This window comes from Echeneis naucrates, chromosome 1, assembly GCF_900963305.1.
Source record: "Echeneis naucrates chromosome 1, fEcheNa1.1, whole genome shotgun sequence".
NCBI lineage: Eukaryota > Metazoa > Chordata > Actinopteri > Carangiformes > Echeneidae > Echeneis > Echeneis naucrates.
This window is the reverse complement of record NC_042511.1, coordinates 21,543,049-21,568,607: the sequence shown is the minus strand read 5'-3', so window position 1 is coordinate 21,568,607 and position 25,559 is coordinate 21,543,049. Positions and strand designations below refer to the sequence as shown.

Below are 25,559 nucleotides of genomic sequence, written 5' to 3'. Positions count from 1 at the left end.
AGGGCCACAGATGGAGCCAATCAGCTGGGACTCGCCGCCCGCCTGCAGGTGAGCTCAGCGCGCGCAGCCGGGACTCTGCGGCCACTTGGTGCCAAGATGCGTGATCGGAGAGGCAGAAGGGGATCTGCGCTTTGGGGTGCGTGGATTTTATGTGTCCAGAATCACGCAACAAGCTGCTGAGATCATTGTAATGGAGGATGACTCCCGGATGAAAGCGAACGGTGCGTTCACCTGTTTTTTTTTTTTTTTTTTGCTAAAGTCCAGTGAAACGTCAGCGAGCGGAGCGGAGTCTGACAGGAAAAAATGCAGCCAGGATTTGGACTCTAAATCTTCGACATCTTGGTCTCGTGTGGAAAGGAGGAATGGGTCTCCGAAAGGCCGTAACTCTGCTCCTGAAGACGCTCGTCCTGTCGGTGCTTTGCGCACGATCGCTGGGACAAGTCTTCAACCTGACTCTGTCCGTCAAAGAGGGTCTGCCCGCCAGGACCATCGTGGGGGATCTGGGAGCGGGACTGACCAGACCCAGCACCGGGTTCTTCATCTCCGAGAGTAGGGACTCGTATGTGTTCAAAGACCTGGAAATAAACGCAGACACGGGGATCATCTCCACAGCCGTGATCCTGGACAGAGAGAGCCGGGACAGGTATGAGTTTGTTGCAGCCACTCTCACAGGTGAGATGATAAAAGTGAAGCTGCAGGTGGAAGACGTGAACGACCATTCACCTGTGTTCCCCTCAGAGGTGGTGGACTTAGACATCTCAGAGTTGAGCCCCCCAGGGAGTCGGTTTCCGCTGGAAGGTGCCAAAGACAAGGATGTGGCTGAGTTTGGCACCCAGGGATACCGTATCACTGAGAGCGACATGGGGGAATTATTCCATCTGGATTATCGCCACGGATCTGAAAACCACATGACTCTGGATCTAGTCCTGGATGGAAACGTGGACAGAGAAATCCAGGACTTCTACTCCCTGACCATTGAGGCCTTTGATGGAGGCATCCCAGCTAGGACGGGGACCCTTCGGCTCAACGTCCACATCTTGGATGAGAACGACAACCCCCCAGTGTTCAATGAGACTGAATATCACGCCTCAGTGCCTGAGGATGCTCCGGTCCTGTCTGCTGTTTGCCAGGTGCACGCCACTGATATGGACCTGGGGGACAATGGAAGGATCACTTACGAGATCAACAGGCGCCAGAGTGACCCCAACAAGGTTTTCTCCATCAATGAAACCACGGGGGTCCTGTACCTCAACAAGCCGCTTGATTTCGAGACTCAGGCTTTTCATGAGCTGATCATCAGAGCGAGCGACAACGGGGCTCAGCCTGAGTACAGCAGCACTTTTGTGGGTGTCAAAGTGCTCAACATTAATGACAACAGTCCCACCATCAGCATCTTGTTTCTCAGTGAGACAGGAGATGCAGTTGTGTCAGAGTCGTCAGCTTTTGGGGACTATGTGGCCCGGATTTCAGTGTCAGATCCTGACCTTGAGGAGGACGGGGTCACTGTCACACTAGAGGGGGGTGATGGGAAGTTTGCCCTGAAGCAGACAGATGATTTTCTGTATGCTTTGTGTGTCAACGCAGAGCTCGACAGGGAGGAAAAAGATCTGTACGAGCTGAAGGTGCAAGCATCAGATTTTGGGAGTCCGCCTCTGAGCAGCGAGGTGGTCTTCCTCCTGAAGGTGGCCGACACCAACGACTGTCAGCCGGTGTTCGAGAATGACGCATATGTTATCAGCATCTCAGAGGACGTTCCTGAGGGGAGCTCTCTAATCCAGATGCAGGCCCAAGATGCAGATGAAGGGGTCAACTCAGAGGTCAAGTACTCCATTCTCAGGTCCAGCCAGGACACTCTGATCCGCATCGATCCAGAATCAGGATTGGTCACCACAGCTGCAGCTCTGGACAGAGAGACTCAGATGGAGCTGTGGTTTCTGGTGTTGGCAACAGATGAAGGGGAACCGGCTCTGTCATCCACGGCTACAGTCACAGTCCTGGTGGAGGACGTCAATGACAATGAGCCGGTGTTTGAGCAGCAATTCTACAACGTGTCCATAGTGGAGCACAGTGAGCCTGGCAGCTGCTTTTTACAAGTATGTTGGATAAATACGGCTTTTAAAAGATCAATACACAGAAATAGCTTCTCACATATCTTTAAGGAAGTTTCTGGCTCCACTTGAGTTTTTTTTTGGACATTTTTATGCCCTTTCATTGAAAACAGATGTTTAGAAAGTTTCCACCGAGGACATGCAACATCTCATGCTCTCTGTCTTGCAATCTCTTTTTCAACATCGTGCAGGACAAAAGTAGGCTTTAGTTTGCATTCACAAAGCCAGCAGTGTTCCTGCTAAACACACACAACACACACCCTTTGGCTTTTGATATGACAGAAGTGATGCCTGGTACCATTCTCCTGCTGCCTGGCACAAGCTTCAAGTTTGTTACAAAAGCAGCTCTGTTTATCAAGGTCTTTTCTGTTAAGTCTGACTTTATATATATGGACAAGCAATTTTTTTAGAGTTTTTTCAGTGATGCCTTGGGTTTTGTTGATCCAGCATCAGACTGACCCAAAAGCTCTGTTTCAAAACAAAAAACCACAAGAGAAGTGACAAACTGCTAATGGGGGAGAGCATAACAGTTTTAATATAGATTTATAGGAGCCTTTATGAAGACAATAGACACATGCAGCTTTAATATGCAGAATGATGATTTCTCGGAAACAGCGTGGGAGAAATAGTGAAAGCCACTAAAGCTGCTTTATTCGGTTTTTATCTATTCGCTCATTTATGACCATTATTCAGGCTATACATTAGTCATCCCATCAAAATTTTGTCAAGCAAAAGGCAACACTTTGCTTATGTTGAAGATTAACATTCTAAAACCAAAAGATATTCAATGTATAGCTGAAGAAGCAAAAAGAAGAAGATAATAAAGGCAAACTAATTTGAACAAACAGATTCAGACAAGACAAGATGTGAAAAAGAAGATCACAGTGCAGATGTCCAGTTTGTTACATCTTTGCTTTAAATTATAGGGGTTGTGCACTGATATAAAGAGACATCCTGCTTCTTCTTCTTCTTGTTAATTGTTTTATTGGAAGCTGAAAATACATCAAACTACTTTCTCTTCTGTATCAGTGTCAGATTCATTTGAAAGCAGACCTCGATTAGGAGGCTTCTCTTAACATGTGTTTGATACGTATATAGATAAAGTAACTGTACATGAGCCTGTGTGCTTGGTGTTGTGCACCCAATTAGACTTTGACCTGTGTCTGCACAGCTTCCTTCGGTCAGAGTTCATACAGCCTGATGTGATATCATATTTATGACTGGAAAGTGAGCGGTCTGTGTGTCTCTTGTTGCCGGCACCACAGAGACATGAAAGGGGTTCTGTAATAGGCATGTCTTCACACTGCCATATGAATGACACTTATTTTCTGCCCCATTGACACTCATTTAGCCATTGATCAAGGGGACTTTCTCATTTTTTATGTGTTTATTATGTTGACCTTTTCAGGCAGAACAAGACTACTATTATGATTCAGTTAAAACAGAGAGTAAATTTAAACATTGACAGATGATGCTTTTACTACAGTGTTGCAATATTGTTGATAAAAGATTTACAGTCACAAAAGGAGCTGCAAAAAACACAAATTCATTGTAGATTATAGGGTTAGGGTTAATAGAGTAGAGTAGAGTAAATAGTTTATAACAGAATACTGACATACACACTGATATAGAAACTTTACAGCTGAAATAATTTCTCATATTACGTGACAGCTAATTCTGTTGTTGTAAATAATTTACCTCGCTTGCTCCAATTCCTCCAATAAAAATATTTTCTGGTTTGTTTTCTCATGTGACTGAAAATTGCAAAATCATGAAAACCCTGGAAGTTTTAAACTCTATTCCTATTCATGATTTGTTGATTCTAACAACTCAAATTTTAAATCTATTGGAGTAACTTTCTTTACTCTTTTGTTTATATGATTTTTATTTTTATTTTTATTTTTTGATGAACAGTGAATGCAGCAATATTTCTTACTCATAATTTTCCAGATGTTTATCGCAGGGTTTCAGTTGCTTTGGACTTTTATCTGTGTTTTTTCTTTTCTTTTTAAGGTTATTGCCACAGATGCAGACAGCCCAGACTTTGGCAGAGTTCTCTATTCTTTGTCAAATGGCTTTGACAAGCAGGACAAACACCCCCTCTTCCAAATCCACCCTCAAACTGGAGAGCTGTGTGTCTTTCAGGACATCGATCGAGACGAGGGGCAGACTGTCCATGATATTCTGGTCAAAGCTGAAGATCCAGTAAGGGGCTACGTTTAAGAATAATTGATTTTTTTATTATGTACATAATCATATTACACCATTGACTGCCTTCACTTAGGATCAGGTTCCTAACTCAACTGTGATTTTGCCACATTTCAGGGAGGCTTAAGCGCTCAAACCTATGTGCACATTGAGATAGAAGACTTGAACGATAACGCACCGGTATTCAATCCTGACGAGTACACCATGAGCATCAGCAGCCACGCGCAGCCCGGTGCAGAGATCCTGAATGTTATCGCCACTGACCGAGATTCGGGCAGGTTTGGACAGGTCACCTACGACATCCTGCCTGGTGACATGTCCAGTTTGTTCAGACTTGATAAACACACAGGTAGGCGAGCATAAATGAACACTTAAGCACTGAAATCATCAGCTATGTTTGTCCATGTAGCAGAAAGAGTAAAACAGTGAAAAGAAAGTGATGAACAATAGAGCAAAGGGAAACCAGTTGAAGCTTTAAACATTTAAAGAAACGTGTGTTGGTAAACAGTTGAGACTGTTGTGATAAATTTATAAAACACAACAGCACAAAATAAAAACATGTATAAAAAGTGACCTTTCAAAATTCATCAATAAAATAAAAACACAAAATAATTAGTCTTTAAATAGGACCAAAGTTTATATAGAAATTTGTCTGAGATACATTTAATGTTTTTTGTAATAAGTTGCTGTGTTTTGACCTTCAGGGCCACATAATAAAAATTTTCATAGTTCAATAATCACAATCACAAACCAGTAATCGCAAAAATTAACACTGTATTTAAAGTACATATGGATCACGTCTAATGCTTCAGTGATTTGTGGCATCAATCCACCTACCACACTTTAAGTAACTTGTGTGACTTGCATGCCTAGAATTGAGAGATAAACAACCGCTTACTTGATCTAAGTCCCCTTGATATGATTGGCGGTGTCACAGCTCAGCGGGAGGGGTGCACAAAACCCAAAGCTTTATAACCCCATATGGCAGAGTCCAAGATAAGATCTAAACTCAATGTCAGGCTCCTGCAAATTTTAACTAAAGACTACAAGAGTACACTTTAAATCTGTTTTTTTGTAATTTTAAGTTACTCTACCTAAATGTGACTAAATGCATTATCGGTATTTTTGATTTCCTGTAGTTCCCTGTAAGAGATCCTACAATGTTAATGAAATTTAAGATGAATAAAACTAAGAGTTGTGTTGAGAGTTGTCCATCTGTTATTTCACTTCACAAAATGGTGACAGACGTAAACCTGGTTATTACTGATGGACTCTCTTACAGATTGTGGACCAAATTAAATTTTACACTGAAAAACTGAAAAAAAAATCAGTCTGCTGCCACGTGAAACCTCGAAATTATTACAGTGAAGAAGTTAGTCATAGCAATCCACTTCTTCCTGTTCTAAGAAAGTGAAACAAACAAACAAACAAAAAAAATGTATTGATTGGATGACTTCATGACCAAAACCTAACTTGTCGCTGCAGGAATGCTGTTCCTGTCCTCCACGTTGACCCACCTGGGCACCGCCAGCGTGAAGCTCTCGATAACAGCACAGGACGGTGAGGGCCTGACCTCAGTCCAACCCGCAGAGGTCACAATCAATGTTTTACGCAGTTCTCAGGCTCCAGCTGTGTTCCAGAGGTCACACTACACCTTCACTGTGCCAGAGGATGCACCGCCAGGGACTGCTGTGGGGTTGGTTCAGGCCATCAACCCTGTGGGTGAGTCTGTTTTTGGCCATAACGTGGTAATTAACTTTACTGTTAACATCATATGATCCATTCTTACAAAGTACTGTGTCTTGATGATTCTCAAGCTACCTCAAAATTATGAGAACCTTTATTTTTCTGTAATTCCTCAGCTCACATTTTGACCACTCCAAATACAACATAAATTATAATACATGTTCACATTTATGACCCTCATTGTCGCAGGTGAAAGTAATGCCTCCTCTTCACATCCAGTTTCCTCTCACAGTGAAGATAAATGCACAAAGTGCTTGTCAAGTTAATATTGGAATGAATGTAAAAACTACTATTCACACTTTGAGTGCAATTAATATAAATGAACAGATGAAGCATGTAGACTGTAATTTCTAGTAACTCTAACTTTATTCCTTGTACCCAGTTCATTAAACAAAAATATAAAAAAAAAAGTATTGAAATGTATCAAATTAAAGGGCAAATAAAGATTTACTCCAGACAGGTGACTGTGACAAAAACAAATTAACAATAATTATCATTGCTCAAATCTCCTTCCTGACATAAGAACACCAAGAGGGAGGCTGCAGTTTAATCTTTAATCCTCCTCATCCTCATGAGATGACAGACAACAAAAGGGATCAACACAACTGTTCATATTTAATCATGGTGTAAAAGGTCAAAGATAATCCTTAATTAGCATCCAGTGTTTTTATTTTCCATTTGCTCTCTAAGATATTTATTGTTGTGCTGAATTTGTATGAGTTTATTCAATGTTATTTGATGTAGTTTTAGATAAAAACGAGGAAGAGTTTAAAAAAATCAAAGAATAGGATTCTGGGGGAAAGGAGATTATTTTGTTTAATATTTGATCAAATATAATCTGTAGTCTCCACTCGCAGGATTGTTTCTCAGTTCCTCGGTTTTCCAAGATTATGCCCTCATAGTCCACTTTTTATGTGCCACAACGCACAAAGTCCCTTCAGCAGCTAGAGCACTCTACTACAGGAGACAGTCACTTAAGGTTGTCTCATCAATTAACAGATTAGTGCCTCAGCTTAAAGTGGAAACAACAGAAATGGGTCTGTTCGACTCTTAAGCTCTTTGCTTGCTTCAGTCGTTTGTTGTCACCCTTGAGGAGTCACAAGCTCTTGGAGGGGATTAACAAGATCTGCTGGCTGATGCTGTAATTACTTAATGTTGCAGTGTGTGTGTGTGTAGTGTATGTTAATGTTAATTAACCATGAATTCAAAACAAAACATAAACAAAAAATCCATCTTTCACTTTTCTCACCTTGCTGATTTTATAAAAACTTTTTAACAAGATGCTGTGGTGACCCCATACTACATTAGAATAAAGTGCTTTCTTTTTACCTCATTTGATATCTTTTGTTAAATCTTTCTTTCTCTCTTTCTTTAACTGCGCACACATCAATTCAGAAGGGGACACCTTCACACTATATTTACCACTATATATTTACCTGTATATATACAAAAATACATATATATATTGCTGTGCAATTTATCCATTAAACGTTTCACATATGCACTTGTTACTACAGCTTCCTGCAACTGTCATGAAGCTATTCCATCATTGTTTATTCTTAGCTCTCTTAATCATCCACTGGTGAATGTTTTTTATAACGTCCAGTTCGTATAAACTGTGAAAGTTCATATCTGATCAAGATTAACATGTAATAGACACTTAACAATATATGATGTGTGAAATTTAGACACATCATATAGTGTTGTGTTTAAAATTTAATTTGTCGGATTTGCCACAGCAAGTCAGCTCTGTGACCTGCTAAATGATTCGGCCACAGTTTTTATGCCAGATACCCTTCTTGTCCCAAACCCTCCCCCATTCATCCGGGCTTGGGACCAACACAATACCACTTGTTTGTGTTGTGGCTGGGTTGTCCTAATCAAATGAGGGCATTAAAATGTGAAAAATAATTTTTGTTTGTAATTTAGGTTCACCACCATGTTAATGTTTGGTTTTTGAACTATGAATAAAGACGCTCTTTCTTCACAGACTCTGGTGAATCTGTATCCTACCGAATCTCTTCTGGAGATCCTCAGGGTTTGTTCTCAGTCCACCCGGAGTCCGGCCTCATCAGTAACATCAGACCTCTGGATCACGAGTCGCAGCCATACGCCCTGCTGGTTCTTCAGTCCTACACCGACACGTCTCCTGTTTACAGCACCGCTCAAGTCAATATTACAATTGCAGACATTAATGACAATGCTCCCGTCTTCCCCAAACTCAGCGACACCATCACTGTGTCCCAAAACACCCTACCTGGCACCGTGTTGTTCATCGCTCACGCACATGACTATGACAGTGGTGCCAACGGGCAGGTGCGCTATTACCTGAAGAGTAGCAGAAATTATATGTTTGCCGTCGACCCAAACCTTGGAACAGTGACATTAAATCGGGGTTTACAGGTGGATCATCAGCAGAGGTATAGTCTGGAAATCATGGCTAAAGATGAAGGAGAGCTTTCCCTGAGCTCCACATTGACACTAACAGTCAATGTAGACCGCACATCTGCAGAGGACAGCCTGGCCTTTGAAACTTTAGTCTATCAGGTGGAGATCGGTGAGGGTTACCGTAAAGACTCGAGGGTCATCCAGGTGAGGGCGCACCGGATCCGGGGAGCTCACATGTCGAATTCGGGCCTCGCCTACTCTTTGGAGGCAGAAGCCGGGTTCCCTCCTGCTCCCTTTCGGGTTCACCCAAAGACGGGGTGGTTGTATCTTTCCCAGAGCCTGGACTACGAGACAGAATCCATGTACCGTTTTCGAGTGTCAGCCACAACCAGGGAGGCCCCGCTGGTGAACACCACAGTTACAGCCACAGTGATTGTGCTGGTGCTTGACATCAATGATAACGCTCCAGTGTTCAGTGATGAGGTCTACTACTTCACTGTTTCAGAGGGCTCGTCGCCTCAAGGCCTGGTGGGAACAGTCAAAGCTGTAGATAAGGACTCTGGGAAAAATGCCCAGCTGTCCTACATCCTGCTCTCTGATGGGAAGTTCTTCCGGATAAACACCAAAACAGGTAAAAACATCAGTGTCCTCATCTTGAGATGATCTTGTGCTTTACTCTGTGGTTGTGTATCCTCACCTCGCGCTGTCATCTTTACACACGTCCAGGGGAAATTATCAACTGGGTAGCACTGGACAGGGAGCAGCACAGCCAGCACAGTCTTAAAGTAATGGTTACAGATCAGGGTCACCCTCGTCTCAACGCCACCGCCGTCGTCCAGATCCTGGTCACTGACATCAATGACAACGCTCCACAGTTCACGCACCTGCCTGCTGCCAAAGAACTGAACGTGCAGGTAAGTATGAATTTGTCTGGTGCTGGTGGTCCCTGGTGCTGTAGTGGTTATAGAGACATATCATATAAACACAATGCCCTTAAAGACAACATACAAAAAGAAGGTCCGTAGGCAGTGGAAGCCATGAGGCCAATAGCTAACAGTGGTTGGGCGTTAAAACCTATTGTCTTACTTTATATAAAAATCAGAAGACTGACTTCTTGTTTTCTGTTTAACGTCAGCCATAAACTGTCTACAAAAATGGTCTGAAAAGTGAACCTGATACAGAAGTTGCTTGAACCTTCAGTCTGTCTAATGACAAAAAGGAACATTTTCTTATATTGCAGATTTGGGCTGGTCTACCAACAGGATCCCTGGTGACTAACATGTTTGCCAAAGATTTGGACGCAGGAGAAAATGGAACAGTTACCTTCTCGTTGGTCTCAGGTGAGTCCGGGGAGTCGTGATTTCTGCAGACCTTTATCTGACAGTGTATACAGATAGTGCTATATGCCAGTTATCGCTGAGCCCCTAACATTTTGTCTTCTTAGCTGATTTTGAGGATCTTGGACACTTTGAGATCGACAGTAAAAGCGGAGACATCAGAACAACAGAGCTTTTCAGCCAGGATGCTGAACCGTACTACACTCTGAAAGTAACTGCCGTAGACAGTGGAGATCCACCCCAGGAAGACATGGCAGTCATACACGTACAGGTACACTGATACGCAGGTTTCATAATGTGACATGTTTATTTGAAGTGCAACCCCTACTACATGGGGGCTCCATTGAAGCAGTGATTCAGCTAATATTCATATTATTGAACAATTCTAATTATAAACAAATTATATAATTAGACATATATATAATTACTAATTATAAAATTGTAATTATACAATTAGGATATGTCACAATATTAAACAGAACTCTTGCAAACTTCATAACAATACACTCTATATAAAAACACAAATGAAGTCCAGCCAATGCCTGATAGTGTGCATATAATAAATAATTTTAGAAATGCATCAGTAGACGTAAATGTGGTGTTGTTAGGGAGGAGGCAGCACATTCCACAGTTCTGAATATAATTCTGGCTTACATCTTTGTACTTTTTCATGTTTTGCACATTTTATATTTCCTATTTAGTTGTATATATTTTGATTATTTATCCTGTACATATATCTCTTATTTCTCATTCTCACTTCTACCTCGAAAGCACCTTTGAACTGCACTCAAATCTCGTTGTAATGTAAATTACAATGACAATAAAGGTGATTCTGATTCAAACTCCGGCACCAGGGGGAGACATTTGTTATATTTTTTTCATGGCGAAATATCAGTGTCCTTAAGTGTGGCAGTGTACGATCTGTTTCTCCTCAAAATTTTAAATTAATAGTTTTTTTCTCAAATCTCCTTTGAGATTTTTTTTATTTATTTATTTATTTATTTATTTTGTCTCTTGTCTCTCTTTTTTTTGTCATTTAATTTTCTTAGTGTTACAATTAAGCTGTCTGGTATAATGTTAACCTCTGTCTGCATATAAACAATTGTATTATATTTTAATGTGTTTGATTTTTTAGGTCCATGGGTTGGCAGCTCTGTATGGCCCCTCTGACCACCCAATTGTGAGACACTTCACAGTGAGAGAAGACGCAGAACCGGCAACTATCATCGGCTCTGCTGGTGTTTCAGATAAAGGAAAATTCCACTATTGGATCTCTGAAGGCGACGGAAGCGTTCACTTTGGTATTGACAGCTCTTCCGGTGACATTTACTTGAACCAGCCTCTGGACTATGAGTCGGCTGTGCAGTACTTCCTCCTGGTTCAAGCAGAGGATGCAGGGCTCACTGATGGAGCAAACATCTCTGTTCTAGTCAGTGTGATGGTAGAGGACGTAAATGACCACACACCCTGGTTCCCTGATAAACTGGTCACATTTGGCCTGAGGGAGGACGCCGCAGTCGGATCCCTGGCATTTGCCTTTCATGCCAGAGATGCTGATGGGACCTTTCCTAACAGTGCCCTCCGCTACACTGTGACCTTTGACCCTGAACCCAGCACTTCATCAGCACGCCTCCCCTTTCAGATCAACCCTCGCACCGGCAGCCTGACTGTAGCAGCACCTTTAGACCGCGAGACCACACCCAGCTTCGCCTTCACTGTAACAGCCACCGACCAGGCAAAGAGGAAGGATGAGCGCAAACAGACTTCAGTGACAGCTCAGGTGTTTCTGCTGGATGTGAATGACAACAGACCAGTGTTTTTATCTGCGGACACGGTTCAGGTGATGGAGGACGCAGAAGTGGGGAGTCTGCTGCATCACTTTGTGACCATAGATGGAGATAAAGGTGAAAATGGGCATGTCTCCTTCTTCATCATCGCTGGAAACAAGAATGAATTCTTCACACTGGAGGAGAAAACAGGTAAGACTTTTATAATTAGTTACTATTTGTGAGCCACACAGATTAAGAAAATATTCTTCCTCCGGCTCATCATTTTCTAAGTCCATCTTTTTTTTAGGGCTTCTGTTTCTTGCTGCCTCTTTGGACTACGAAAGGCAGCGTTTCCACCGTCTGACCATCCGAGCGGTTGACCATGGCCTACCCTCGCTTTCCTCCACCCAAACTCTGACAGTGGAGGTGGGGGACATTAACGATCAGCCACCCGTCTTCACGCAGACTATCTACAATGCCAGCGTACCAGAGAACAGAGATGCCGGGGAACCAGTGGTCCGAGTCTCTGCCACTGATAAAGATTCAGGTAATTATTATGTGCTTTTCTCATCATCGGTGGGTCATCATTCAGTCATAATATTAATTTCTTATTGTTGGAAATGACAAGATGAACTGCAGGTCACCTGTGGATGTGATGTCTCCTGTGGAAGTGGAGCTTTGGTAATGTGCTTCCAAGGTGCTAGAGGGCAGCAGCAGCACGTGACTACAGAACCTCACAACCTGTCTGTTAATTTTTTCTTCTGACTTGTAAACCTGACACCTGATTTATTTTTAAATATGAGGTTGATTAAATGGTGACAAAAGAAAATTCCCATTCAATCCTTTCAGAGGTGACCACCCTTCTGTGTTTTGGTTAAACTGCTGAGCTGCAGTGAATCAAGGTTATTGTCTGTTTAGTTTCACTCCATTAGCAGTTTCATTCAAACTAATCTCTGCCCCTTTTTCTTCCTCATGTGTTCTTCTGTTTCTATCCTTTTTTTTTGGGGGGGGGGGGGTTCCTTCACTGTACATCCTCTCAAATCTCATTCATTTGACCCCCCAATCACATTCACAAATCTGCACTTCAGCCCTGTTTATTTGAACATGTTGTGCACGGGGCCTCCCCAATCCCATTTCATCCTGCCCTGTTGACAGTATGAGTAGCGGAGGTGGAGGGCATATGTGCAGGACAGGAGGGGTCTCTATGCTGAACTAAAATTCTTGGGGGTGAGAATTGTCCAAGAACAACAAGCACACAGCTCCTCTGGGAAAATTGAAAGGTCCTGTCTCATGATGATTTCCATAATCCAAGCCATCTGTGCCAATAGGCGCCGTGTTTTCATCTGTCTCCTCAAATTGCATCGTCTGGCAGCTCAGCCTTCTCTCCCACCAGTCTTATTTGATTATCATTTGTGCTGCCCCCCTCATCACTCCCCAGAGATGACCATTGTTTTGTGCCTGTGTTGGCCTGTAGATCCAGTTTCCATGTGCTGAAATGAGTCAGAGGAGATGTGCAATATTGAGGAGGAGTGACAGCTAGTCTTTGTATTACTCTGGATGTCCCAGATTTCACTCTGTGGAGCAAAGGTTTATGTGTTTAGACGGATTTGTGTTTTTAAGAGCTCTATATTTGGGATCAGAGGGAAACAAGTGTGGTTTCTATTGGCCATAGTTAACTTTCATGGTGGGATTTGATCACCACATCAGACCTAGCACATACACAGTTTCACAAAGAAGTGCTCATAGACAACAGATGAAAGATGCTCTCCCAGACTCCCACATAAGCAGGCAATACATTTGTGGATGCATAAAAAAAAATAGGCTGTATATCAGCAGATCATTTCTGCTGATCATCCACAGCTTTATCATCCACAGCTTTGCAGCTAACATATTAAAAATCCATGAATGTAGTAGAGGAGTGAGATCCAAGGTTAGGTCAGGTTATCAGGTTTTAAAGGTGGCATCATAGTTCTATTTCCACTTAGATAAGGGTTTGTTTTTTTTTGTTTTTTTGTTCAAGGGAGAATGCTGCAAAACTTAACTCACCTGCTGAGGTCCAAAACTGAATTTGAATGAAATGTTATTGACAGTATATTATATCCAAGGACAAAATTGAAATAAAATGTTTTAATTAATATAAAAGGTCTAAATAAAAACTCATTATAAAAGACTCATTGGTTGTTTTATTTAGTTTGAAAGTCATATATTGAGTTGGCTTTTTAATTAGTAGATTTTTGTGGGGTTTTTTGGTGGCTAAAGCATCTGACACAACAGGCAATTTTGGTTCCGTAAATTGTTTTTCTATGTATTTGTGATAGGTAATTTACAGTCCGGCATGTGATCAGCTCTATTTCTCTTGTGTGTCCATCCCATCAGAGGAGAACGCAGTGGTGTGGTACAGTCTGCTGCCCGGCCCAGGTTACGAGCTCTTCAGCATCAGCCCTTACACTGGTCTGATCACCACCACCTCCTACCTGGACAGAGAGCAGCAGCAACATTACACACTGAGGGGTGAGACACACAAACCAACACAAGATGGTCTTCACACAAAAACACACTCACATTTTGGATTAGATTATATTAAACAACTTTATTGATCACAGAGAGGACAGTTCGTTTCAAGTTTATCCCGTCGAGTGTTGATGTTTCTCATATGTCATAAATAATTCAGCATAAAAAAACACACAAACTGATGTCAGAATAGGAAAAAAATCTTTTAATATAAAAAAAAAATAAAATTTACAAAAGAGAGTAAATAGATATTGTTACATGATTATCAACTGTTAAAAAATCTATTAAAATGGGTAGTAGCAATTTAATCAGCAGAAGGAATAAAAGATTTGTAGAAACCTCAGAAAATTTTACACGCATGTAACACAGACGTAGCAACAGCACAGTGAGTAGCAGCAATGGTCAGACAGTGGTAACTGCACAGCATGTGATTTACTCGTACATTTGGTTCGGCTTAATTTTGATTTCATCAGGATTTCATCATCAAGATCAAGCTCTCTTTTGCAAAAGGATACAACGCACAAACCAAAATACAAACATCTCTGAAACTCTTTAGAAATTCAAGATTAAATGAATACAGTGACATAATGCAGAACAACCCATCATTACATATATACATGAGTGTTTAAACTGTTGGTATGTAACAAGAAGAGATGAGTCAGATTTGCTTGATTCAGCTCAGCAGGTGAGGGATAGATTGATCACGTCATATGTTCGGTACCTAGTGATTAATCAGAGGAATATGTTGTAATGTCCAAGGGAAAAAAGTTTGGCAAGGTTGTGAGAAACAGCCCAATCAGTCACAGTCCAGTGCCGATGTCTGTTTTGGAAAAACAACTCACAAACCTTTGCCGTGGCAAGTCGGACACAGGATCCATTTCACTTCTTTACTTCTTTTCTATGAAGAAGGAAAGTTTCAAGTCGATATATTTAGTGTAAATGGTTGTAATCAGGATTTGCCACTTGACACTTGAGATTGAAACATCTTTTTAATTAAATCTTTTCTCTTGTGACGACTATCAAGGACATCATCTCAGTCAAAGCCATTGACAGTGTTTGAAAGCCTATGATTGCATTCACTGCACAGAGCTCCTCTTTGGCCACATCATAAAATATCTTTTAACTAAGAAAGTATTTTTCTATCAAAAGTACCTACATTGAACCATAAATCTGTCATCTGTAGTATCTATCAAACACAGACATCTCTGTTTCTGGTTCTTCAACTCGAGTCGTAAAGAATATAAGGTCCGCCATCTGTGCAAATGCAGATTGATTTATGTCGGAGAAACAGTAGACTTTTAATAGGCTGAGGTACAGTATGTGTGACCTCTGCTGACTGTGCTGCTGTACCCTGAGCCTTTTGAAGTGTTTGCTTTCCCTCTCTAAGGGGCATGCACAGTAATTACATTCAAGCTGTGCCGCTATGTTTAGTCACAAACTACTTTCAGATGTTTTATCATAATATCATATCATAAACAGTCGACAGCATGATGAACAATTAAACTTAATAACAAAATATCATAATAAGCGAGCCCCGAATGTCTTCAAGTTGTGCCAGAATCACACAGGGCTCATTGGGAAATTCTGCAATATGTGGGGACAATTTTCTCTGGCTGCCGGATGAATTTGGAAAGAAATAAAATACAGAGTTCTTTTCAGCAAGTATTAAAAGCTGTCGCAGTATGCTTAATGCTGACAGATTTTTCTTCATTCCTCAATGCTTTGCTCTTATGAAAAGTTGAATGTGGCTTCAGCAGAGTTGGAACCAATAAGACTGACTCATTGCTGTGATTCGAGATATTGAGCAAAACTGTCTACTAGCACATACAGCAGCATCGATCACTCCTGTTTTCATTACATTCTCCTATTATTGTTATTATATGAGTCTGCGTGCTAGCAGCGTGGATCTAGTGTGGCCATGTTGGTCAGCTGGTCCACAACTTTCCAAAACATTTTTGAGACTTTCCTCTTAACACTTGAAGTATTTATTTGTTGACTGTTTTTAGTTTATGACCAAAAACCAGCAGCAAATGATTTTCCCATCAGCCTCAGCTCTTGGAACTAAGAGCAGTATGTCATCTTTGTGAGCATGTTGGTGAGCTGATGTTGGGGAAAGTGATGTTTTGCTGTAAGCGCTCGAGCTTTTCCCACTTTTGCTTGTTTGGAAGTCCAGGAAATACAAACAATATATAGGGGAGAAGTTGTGAAGTTGCCTGTTTTACTTCTCACCACCATTGAAACTGCTGTCAGCAATGGCAATCAATTTCCATCTTACTGTCAAATAAAATCTCATTTACTATTTAAATAACGTCAAGCAGCATAAAAGATTAGTACTGATTTCCCATGAGAATCAAAATTTTAAATTGTGTGAGTGTGTGTGAATTAATTTCGATTCCTGCCCTCAGTCCAAGCCCATGACAGCAGCACACAGCCTCTTTCGGGCACGGCCACAGTGTGGTGCTCTGTCCTGGATGACAACGACAACCCTCCAGAGTTCATGCAGTCATCTTTCCAGATCAGCCTGCCAGAAAACCTGCCTCCTGGCATCGTCCACATTGCTCAGGCCTCTGATCCAGACCATGGCGAAAATGGGACTATACACTACTCCATACTGGGTGAGGAGCACAGATCATGCTCTTCATATCAAGCAGTTTGATAATTCATTATTATTAATCATTGTTATCCATCCCAGCATACAAATAGACTATGATTCATCAATACGCTGTCACGTAGTTGTAGTTGTACACGATATGTTTTTATTTGCACCAAAGTTTATTAGAAATATTTCTGGTGGGCTCACTGGTTGGTTTAAGTCCAAATAGTTTGCAGTTGGTGTACAATGTTTGGCGTACAATGTTACTTTAGTGGATATAAATGACGGGAAAAATGGCAAAAATAAGAGCTGTGACAAAATGTAACCATTCCTTGAAAATTTGTCATTACATTTCCAATTGTCTTGTAGGTGAGGACTACAGAGGTCTCTTCACCATCAATGGTCACACCGGTGCTGTCAGCACCACAGAATTCCTGGACTGTGAGGACAGGCAGAATTACACACTCAGAATACAGGCCCGAGACTATGGCCCCACCCCGCTCAGCTCCACGACACAACTCTATCTGGTGCTGCTGGACCAGAACGACAACATCCCCTCCTTCACCCATAAGAACTACCATGCCTCCATCAGCGAGAGTCTACCTGTTGGGGCTGAGGTCCTGCACGTTACCGCCTTCGATCCCGATGAGGGGCCCAATGGGGAAATAACCTACTCGCTGATGGAGGACAGCAGCCAGGGTACTTTCTCTGTGGACCCTTTGACAGGGGTGATCCGCACCACCAGGACTTTGGACCGAGAGAACAGGGCTCAGTACACCTTCAAAGCTCTGGCTACCGATGGCTGCTCGCAGGGACCCCTCAGCTCTATGGTGCCTGTCACCATTGAGGTGGAGGACGTGAATGACAACATGCCTGTCTGTGACCAGAATCCCATTAACGCCTGGGTTACCATGAGGACTCTCCCAAACCAGATCATCACCACTGTGACAGCGACAGATGGCGACCAAGGTGAGAATGGGACCGTCCATTTTGGGTTGACTGATGAGGAAAATCTGTTCAACATCGACTCAAAGTCTGGAGAGATTTTGCTCAGGAGACGAGTGCGAGCCGGTTTCTCGGGGAGGAAGCTTCAGGTTGTGGTTTCAGACCAAGGGCAACCTGCTCTGACCTCAACCTGCCTGGTTTTTATCCACCTGAAGGGAGAACATGAGGGACTCCAGTTCACAAGCAAAGTGTACAACACCACCGTCAAGGAGAACAGTAGGGCTGGTAGGTTTTGTCATCTCTATTAATGCTGTTTTCACTTGAAAGAGCTCATCAACCTTTTCATTTTCTCTTTATCAAGGCACTTGGATTGCTAAAGTGGAGGCCAGTGGCCAAACCAACAGCAGGCAGAGGATCACCTACACCATTTTCAGTGGAAATGAAAATCACATTTTCTCCATTAACCGTCATACAGGTGAGAAAAATAGGAAAGGAAAACATTTCTTTCATATTTCCTGTCATCCATCCAAAGTTCAACTCACTGATTATTATTAGCAGATTGTGTTAATTTGCACAAACGTGCTTTCATTGTTTAAGTTATGCTAATAGAATAAATTCTCATTCACTCATCCATTTCATTTTCCACAAATGTGGACTTCCCCTTTGAGTCCTGAACTGAACTGAACTGCAATGTTGGTCTGAGAGCTGTTTTCCTGCATTAACATGTCATGAAGGTGAGATCCGGGTGCAGAAAGATAACTCCTTGGACTTTGAGGTGAGTCCTCAGATCCATCTTGTGGTGCTGGCTGACAACGGACTGCAGACGGCTCACTGCAGGGTCTCCATCACGCTGCTGGACATCAACGACAACGCGCCACTGTTTGACCTCAGCAGTTACAGAACGGCTGTCTGGGAGGGACAAGTGCGCAACACCTACATCATGCAGGTTCGCTCTGCACACTTTGACATCAGAAACATTAGACAAGTCTGTCATTATTTTATTGTTGCTTTTTCAAACTTCCCATACTCTCTCCAGGTGTTTGCGTCTGATGCTGACAGCGGAGTGAACGGACAGATTGAATACTCCATTGTGTCTGGAAACCACAATGAAGCGTTCATCCTGGACTCTGTGCAAGGGATCCTCGTTACCAATGTTTTACTGGACCGTGAGATCACTCCATCCTACAAGTAAACTTACACATTGAATACTGTGATGTAATGTTCATAGCAGGCGTGGCCTATGAAGGCTGGGGTCTCTTTCAATTACTTTATAAGACTGCACTTACATGAAAATAGTTTGCAGAGGGTAATACAAATATTGCTCTTTCTTCTCCTCTCTTTCAAGAGTAATAGTGTGTGTGGTCACTGTGAACACCATTTGCGTAGATCAGAGATAGTGGCAGGATCAAGAGTCCGAAAATCTTACAAGGCTTTTACAAATGAGGGCTGGTTAAATATATCTAAATGAGCAAATTATTTTCTATCTCATGTTGCAAAAACAGCTTGCCTCTTGTATATCTGATGAAATGGGCCCCTGATCATAATGGCTGTGCTTCAATGACAAATTTGTTGAGGAGGTAAAAAAGTCATATGCAATGTCCTCCTGATTCAGCCCTAATAACGTAATTGTGGATGGCTGTGTTATATTCAAAATGACAAATTTGAAATAGTCAAACAAAAATCTTATTCTTCATTTTAAAGTTTATTTCTGTATTATTATTATAATTATTTTTATTTTAAATACATGTTGACTGGTAAATTTCCAAATGTCATAGACATATCCAGAACTCTCTGCCAACCAAGTGAAATTATTTCTTTTCCATTGAAGGCTGGTTCTGCAGGCAGCAGACAGGGGGAACCCTCCACTCAGTAGCACCACCACCATCAGGATCCAAGTGGTGGATGTCAATGACAACAGCCCTGCCATTCCTCCCATGGAGCCTGTGGCTATAGCAGAGAGTAAGGCCAAATCTCTTTCATGACAAATATTTATCTCTCTCTTTGAGTGCCTCTCCTCATGTTTTTCTTCTATGCAGATCTTCCAGCGGGTTACATGGTCACTCAGGTCACTGCAAATGACGTGGACCTGAGCTCAACTATTACCTACAGCTTTTCAGACAACAGCAGCACCAACAGTCCCTTTGCTATCGACCGATATACTGGTGTCGTCACTCTAATGCGAGCCCTGGACTACGAGGAGCAGACCGAGTACACCTTGACAGTCTGGGCATCCGATTCCCTCCACCAGACCACTGGAGAAGTCAGAGTTCAAGTACTTGACACCAATGACAACACTCCAGTCTTCAACCAGGCCTCCTATCAGGTACAGATGGTATATTTATGAATAAAAAGCTTGAAGACCCAACGGGTTGGGGTCAGCAAGGCATGTGAGATATATATATATATAGTGCTCAGTGTAAATGTTACCGTCATGTTATAAGTTAAGCAGATGTTACATAAAACTTATTCATGAAAACATTTTGTAAATGGTTTTTGTTTTCATTGAGATATTGATTAAAATGTTGCTTTTCGAAGGGGGTGAACTCATTTACGCTGAGCACAGTGTATATGTGTTTGTGTGTATGCATATGTATGTACAGTATATATATATATATATATATATATATATATATATATATACGCTAAAAGTACAACTTGCTTCAGACTGGAATCGCAAATGCTGCAGATTCGACTCATTATTCTTCTTTTCTCAAAGGTGGAGTTGTCAGAGTTGGCCTCAGGTGACACACTGGTTGTGTCGGTATCTGCAACTGACAAAGACTCTGGACTCAATGGCAAGATCACCTACAGACTGCTTTCATCGCCTTTACAGGGCTTTTACATCCAGCCAGACAATGGTAAGAATATCTCAGCTACCAGAAAGAAATCCGCCAACGGCGCTCATGTAGATGTTACAGCCAAAATATTACTGTGTGGATATGTATGTGTCGACATCACTAGAGGAAAAAAAAACAATGATCTAAAATGTCCCATAAATTTTCTGTAAAAGCTATTACTTGACTCTTTTCAATTTTGATGACTTATGTCTGTGGTGGTCTGACTCTCATATTCATCCCTCTTATTCTGTCCATTAAAAGTTTTTCTGGCATGGTGAAGGCAGCACACGCCAAAGAAAAGGGTAGAGAGAAAGTCTCTGCCCATGAGCAGCTCAGAGTACAATATCAGAGGTTGCTGAGAATTTTCATTGTGCCTGTAGTCATAAATTTCGCCATTGCTTATATTTTTGAAGTCTTGGGTAAAGTGGTTTAAAGGAGTCATGCCTATCCTATTATCTGTCTTTTAGAAATCCCCAAACTCAAGAAAGAAGATAAATCCTACAGAGTTGAAACCAAACCAGTGCTCCTCAGCACTGCCCAGCCTTTTCCACTCATGAGCGATTTATAGACTTCTACCATGTTTGAACCTCAAAGTTTAATATCAGAGAAATGTGCTTGACGTGTTTTGTGGTGAGAAGCATAAACGGAAAGTGAACTATGTATCGACACTGACCAAACCTAATCTAACTAGAATCCAAACTCCTCGGTTTTTCCATGTCTGTGCATTTCACAATACAATAAGTGATGCTGCTTTAGAGCAAAGCCTCAGAATTAGTAAGGTCATCCTGGAGAAAAGTTCAGATGGCAATGAACTGTAATAGTAAACTGGATGTACAAACATTGTCATCCAAAAGTAAAATTTGTTCTTTCAGTCTACACATGGAATTCATTTAAGACTTCTCATACAGGAAATCATGTTGCATTGTGGTGTCTAATGACAAGGGCAACTTTGATTTATAGTAACTCAATATATTGTCTTGCAAGCAGACATTTGCAGATGTTTTACAGCTCTTTTTCTGGAGAGAAACACATGCAGGAAAAATTTGCATATTTGTTGAAGTCATTTTCAGAGGGGTTTTATATTTCATTAAAAGTGTAATATGTTTCAGAAATTGTGTATTTAAGCAATGCATCACGACAGGCCGTGGTATATGCTCATTATACCACAGCTGAGGGGCGTTCTTCAGCCTGACGCGAAAGTAAAAGCAAACCTGTTACCCAAAAATTCTGTCACATATCCTAACATGAACATTGATTTAGTCACTGTATTGTTGGCAAACTAATGAATTTGAGATCATCTCTTCTTTTTACCATTTTTACTCCAAACACCTGGCTCTTCTGCGTTTACACAGTGGTCACTAGTTAATCAGATTGTATAAGTCGATTAGAGGATGGATGATTTGCGAGCAAAAAACAGTAAGTCTAAAGCTAATCAGCTGGCTAATCACCCCCAAGGGTGCCAAAGCTTGTGTCAGATTTTGGCTGATTTCCAATAACCGGACTGTACAGTCCATGTTATCTACACCGGTTGTCACCTGTCAAGATTTAGCAAAGTTGGAGGCTAAAGCTACATATTCCAGTAGAAAGTCAGCAGTTTTTTCTGGAATATGTAGCTTTTGCCTCCAACTTTGCCAAATGCAAATTCATCTATCCATCTTCTACCGCCTTTCCATTTCTGGGTGGCGGGGATGCTGGAGCCAATCCCAGCCAATGTTTCGGGTGAGGGGCAGGGTACACCCTGGACAGGGCCAACACCCAAAGACACACAGAGACCAATTTAGAATCACCATTTAACCTAGACATGCAAAATATTAAATATTATATATGTGTACCACTGCCTATAATTAAAGAGTGTAGGTTGGTAAATCTGCTGCAGTTATCAATGGAATCTGTGTTTGTGAACAGAAAAAGCTCCACTGCAACAGAAACAAAGGTAACAGGGCTTTGCAAATCGTCAGCTGGTTCCTTTTTTACACATTCAGTGGATTCATTGCTGATTTGAAAATATTGATCAATACGGCAAAAAATTTTATTTACTAATTTTTGTCTTGCAGGGTCCGTTTTCACCAACAAGCCCCTAAAAGCCATCACAAACAGCAACCTGATCCAACTTTTGGTTGAAGCAAGAGACGCAGGCGATCCCATCCACTCCACTGTCACCTCCATAGACATACTGATTCAAGACACCAACGACCATACACCTTTGTTCCACCAGGATATATACACCCTCACTGTGCCAGAGGACACCCCCACAGACACTACCCTCCTCACACTGTCTGCAGAGGACCAAGACTGGAGCTTGGAAAATACCCATTTAGACTATGCCATCATCAGGGGAAATGAGGAAAAGCTTTTCTGCCTGGAAGTGAAAATGATACAAGTTGAGAATCAGATGAAGAATTTGGGGAAACTTGTTCTGTGCAACCCTTTAGACCACGAAACCACAGACAGCTACACACTGACAGTGAGTGTGTCTGATCGGGGAACACCTCCACTGAACAGCTCCGCTCTTGTCATGGTGACTGTGACAGACTGCAACGACAATGCCCCTGTCTTTTCCAACAAAGAGTACCATGCACACGTGAGTGAAAACAGCCAAGTAGGTACCAGGCTGGTCCAGGTCAGTGCTAAAGATCCTGACCTCGGAATCAACGGTCTCGTGCAGTATGACATTATCTCTGGGAACAGCAAAGGTCACCTCAAGCTCGACTCTCGCTCTGGTCTTCTGGTGGTCAATCACTCCCTTGACTATGAGGAGGACTCAAAATACACCATCACTATCAGAGCATCTGATGGTGGTGAGATATCTGAACAGCGTCATGTGGCTTTTACAGTCGTCTTCATCACAGTGCTGGATGAAAATGACAACACTCCATACTTCACGTTCCCAACCGTTAACTGTTCTGTGTCAGAGAACCTCCCAGCATTTACCCACACCTGTTCAGTTCATGCTGTCGACAATGACTTGGGCCACTACGGTCAGGTCACCTACTCAATACTTTCCTCCTGCTTCATGGACTACGGCAGCGGCAGCCCTGAGAGGAAGGAGGCCTTTGCCATTGACCCTCTCACAGGCGACATTCACACCAGACAGACATTCGATTTTGAGCGGGAGAGCGAGTACTGCTTTATCGTAGAGGCCAGAGACAAAGGCGATAAAACAGCTACAGTGAGAGTGCAGGTGGCCATCAAGGGAGTGGATGAATTCAGCCCCATCTTCACCCAGAAGCAGTACCATTTCCTCCTAGCAGAGAACATCAAGCCCGGAGAGGTAGTCGGTTATGTGATGGCGATGGATCACGATGGTGGGGTGGATGGGATGGTGGAGTACTCACTGGTGAGCCCGTCACCATTTTTCTCCATCAACAAAACAATCGGTGCTATCTTTGTGTCAGGCCATGTGTTTCGCAGAAGAGGTCATTCCAGTGAGGACATGGCAGAGTTGGTTGTGTCTGCAAGTAGTCCCAGATTTGGCTCCAGGTCTACCACCTGCCGGGTTTTGGTCAATATCTCCAACTCAGCTGAAGCACTCACCGGGGTCCCCCTCGATTCACACATGCTCAGTCTGAGTATTTCCCTAACTATGTTGCTCCTCATTCTCGTCATTTTTGTGGGACTGGTTCTTAGGTACAAAATCAAACAATTTGCAATCAAAAAGGCAGCTGCCGTAGCTGCAAACTTAAACCATGCCTCTGGCTCATTCCGCAGATCCAGTAGCTCTAGTTCTATCTCTCTGCACCAGATTAAACGACCAAGCATCTTAGTGAATGGTAGGGATGTATCAAACCCGTGCCATGAGTCGGACTCTAGCGGCCGTGGATCAGCAGAGGGTGAGACAGCCGAGGACCAGGAGATCAAGTGGATTAATCAGTACCCCTGCCATAAAAAACAACACTCTGTGAAAGGAAACCAGACCACAGAAATCTCAGAGTCTGCATTAGCTGGAGATACAGTCTCCTGCCACTCTATCGACGTAGGGCCAGAGCATATTTTACCAGTCAATAAATGTTTAGTCTCTGGGATGGCCAGCATAGAAAGCCTCCACCACTTCAAAGAGGAGGGAGGAGGGGAGGGACTACTTCCTGCAATCCTCAGGGTGAGGGATTTGGAGGAGAACATGGGGACAAAAGGGTACGCTCCTCTTTCTGAAGCCAACGGCTCTGCAGATTCTCTCTCTTCACTGGTGTGTCTGGACGAGCAGCTGCAGGGAAGCTACAGCTGGGACTACCTGCTGGACTGGGAGCCCCGCTTCCAGACTCTGGCATCTGTCTTCACAGACATCGGGATGCTCCCTGACGAGGAGCTTCAAGGCGGCCGCGAGGACTTGGCAGCAGAGTCAAGCTGTCTTATGTACCCCCCACCTCTAATAACGGGCGTGGCTCAGCCTGGCATCAGAACTGTGCCTCCACGTAAGCCAGGCCGCATGCCAAGTCTGAGTAGGAAGCCATCTTACCGCAAATATGCATATTCCCCCTTAGCCAGGAACACAGGACTCACCCCTTCAGCCATGACGCCAACTTTCTCCCCGTCACTCTCTTCTCTCACCATGAGGACCCCCAACGCCTCGCCAGTTGTTTCTGAAACTGGAGTAGGGGGCATCAGACTTGACTCAGGGCCGCTCACTGCGAGCTTGCTAGAGGCAGAAATACAGGTGTAGGCAGAAAGTGAGCAGGTTTAACTGTGACGTTATTCAATTCCATCTTCCATTCACCATCAAAAGTTATTTTCTGTTGTATTTTTATGGCATTCTCTACTGTTTGATTTTGCTGTAGGTCAATTAAGGACAATTTAAAAACATATGAAATACATCGGTGTTTTCAAGGTTAAACTAATGAAGTGCTGGACTTTTTGCCATCATTGTCCCAGTTTTTCAGTTGTTTTAAATTGATGGGTTTCATGGGTCCAGGCCCATGAAGGCGATACAAAATTGTCATATGAAGGTAATTTAGTCATTTAATTACTTAGATTCATAACTTTGTTCTTTATTAAAAAACTAAAATCTAAAAGAGCCCAAACTCAGCCTTGCATTATATTTTCATAATGCACGTCTTTGAATAGGAGCAGATGTTTGAGTCAGCAATTAATTATTGACTGCTTTATTGTAAACATGTCTACAT

General features: G+C 42.4%; 1 protein-coding gene across 1 annotated transcript; it reads left to right on the top strand.

Moving 5' to 3' along the window:
- The first annotated feature begins 362 nt into the window (after positions 1-362).
- Positions 363-25,099, top strand: dchs2 (dachsous cadherin-related 2). Its single transcript, XM_029501100.1, has 20 exons — positions 363-2,093; positions 4,122-4,313; positions 4,434-4,665; positions 5,802-6,038; positions 8,053-9,081; positions 9,177-9,364; positions 9,691-9,790; positions 9,895-10,058; positions 10,923-11,766; positions 11,864-12,103; positions 13,933-14,067; positions 16,473-16,682; positions 17,045-17,890; positions 17,967-18,080; positions 18,340-18,551; positions 18,642-18,793; positions 19,434-19,564; positions 19,642-19,928; positions 20,322-20,463; positions 22,497-25,099. Exons 1-20 carry the CDS (start codon positions 363-365, stop codon positions 25,097-25,099), a joined length of 9,789 nt encoding a protein of 3,262 aa, XP_029356960.1.
- Positions 25,100-25,559: the final 460 nt, after the last annotated feature.

Bases quoted from the DNA above. Each gene is read 5' to 3' on its own strand.
- dchs2 (XM_029501100.1), top strand. From the start codon at position 363: ATGGGTCTCCGAAAGGCCGTAACTCTGCTCCTGAAGACGCTCGTCCTG. The intron at 14,068-16,472 runs GTGAGACACACA...TCCTGCCCTCAG, and splicing joins GCAACATTACACACTGAGGG to TCCAAGCCCATGACAGCAGC. The intron at 18,552-18,641 runs GTTCGCTCTGCA...TACTCTCTCCAG, and splicing joins GCAACACCTACATCATGCAG to GTGTTTGCGTCTGATGCTGA.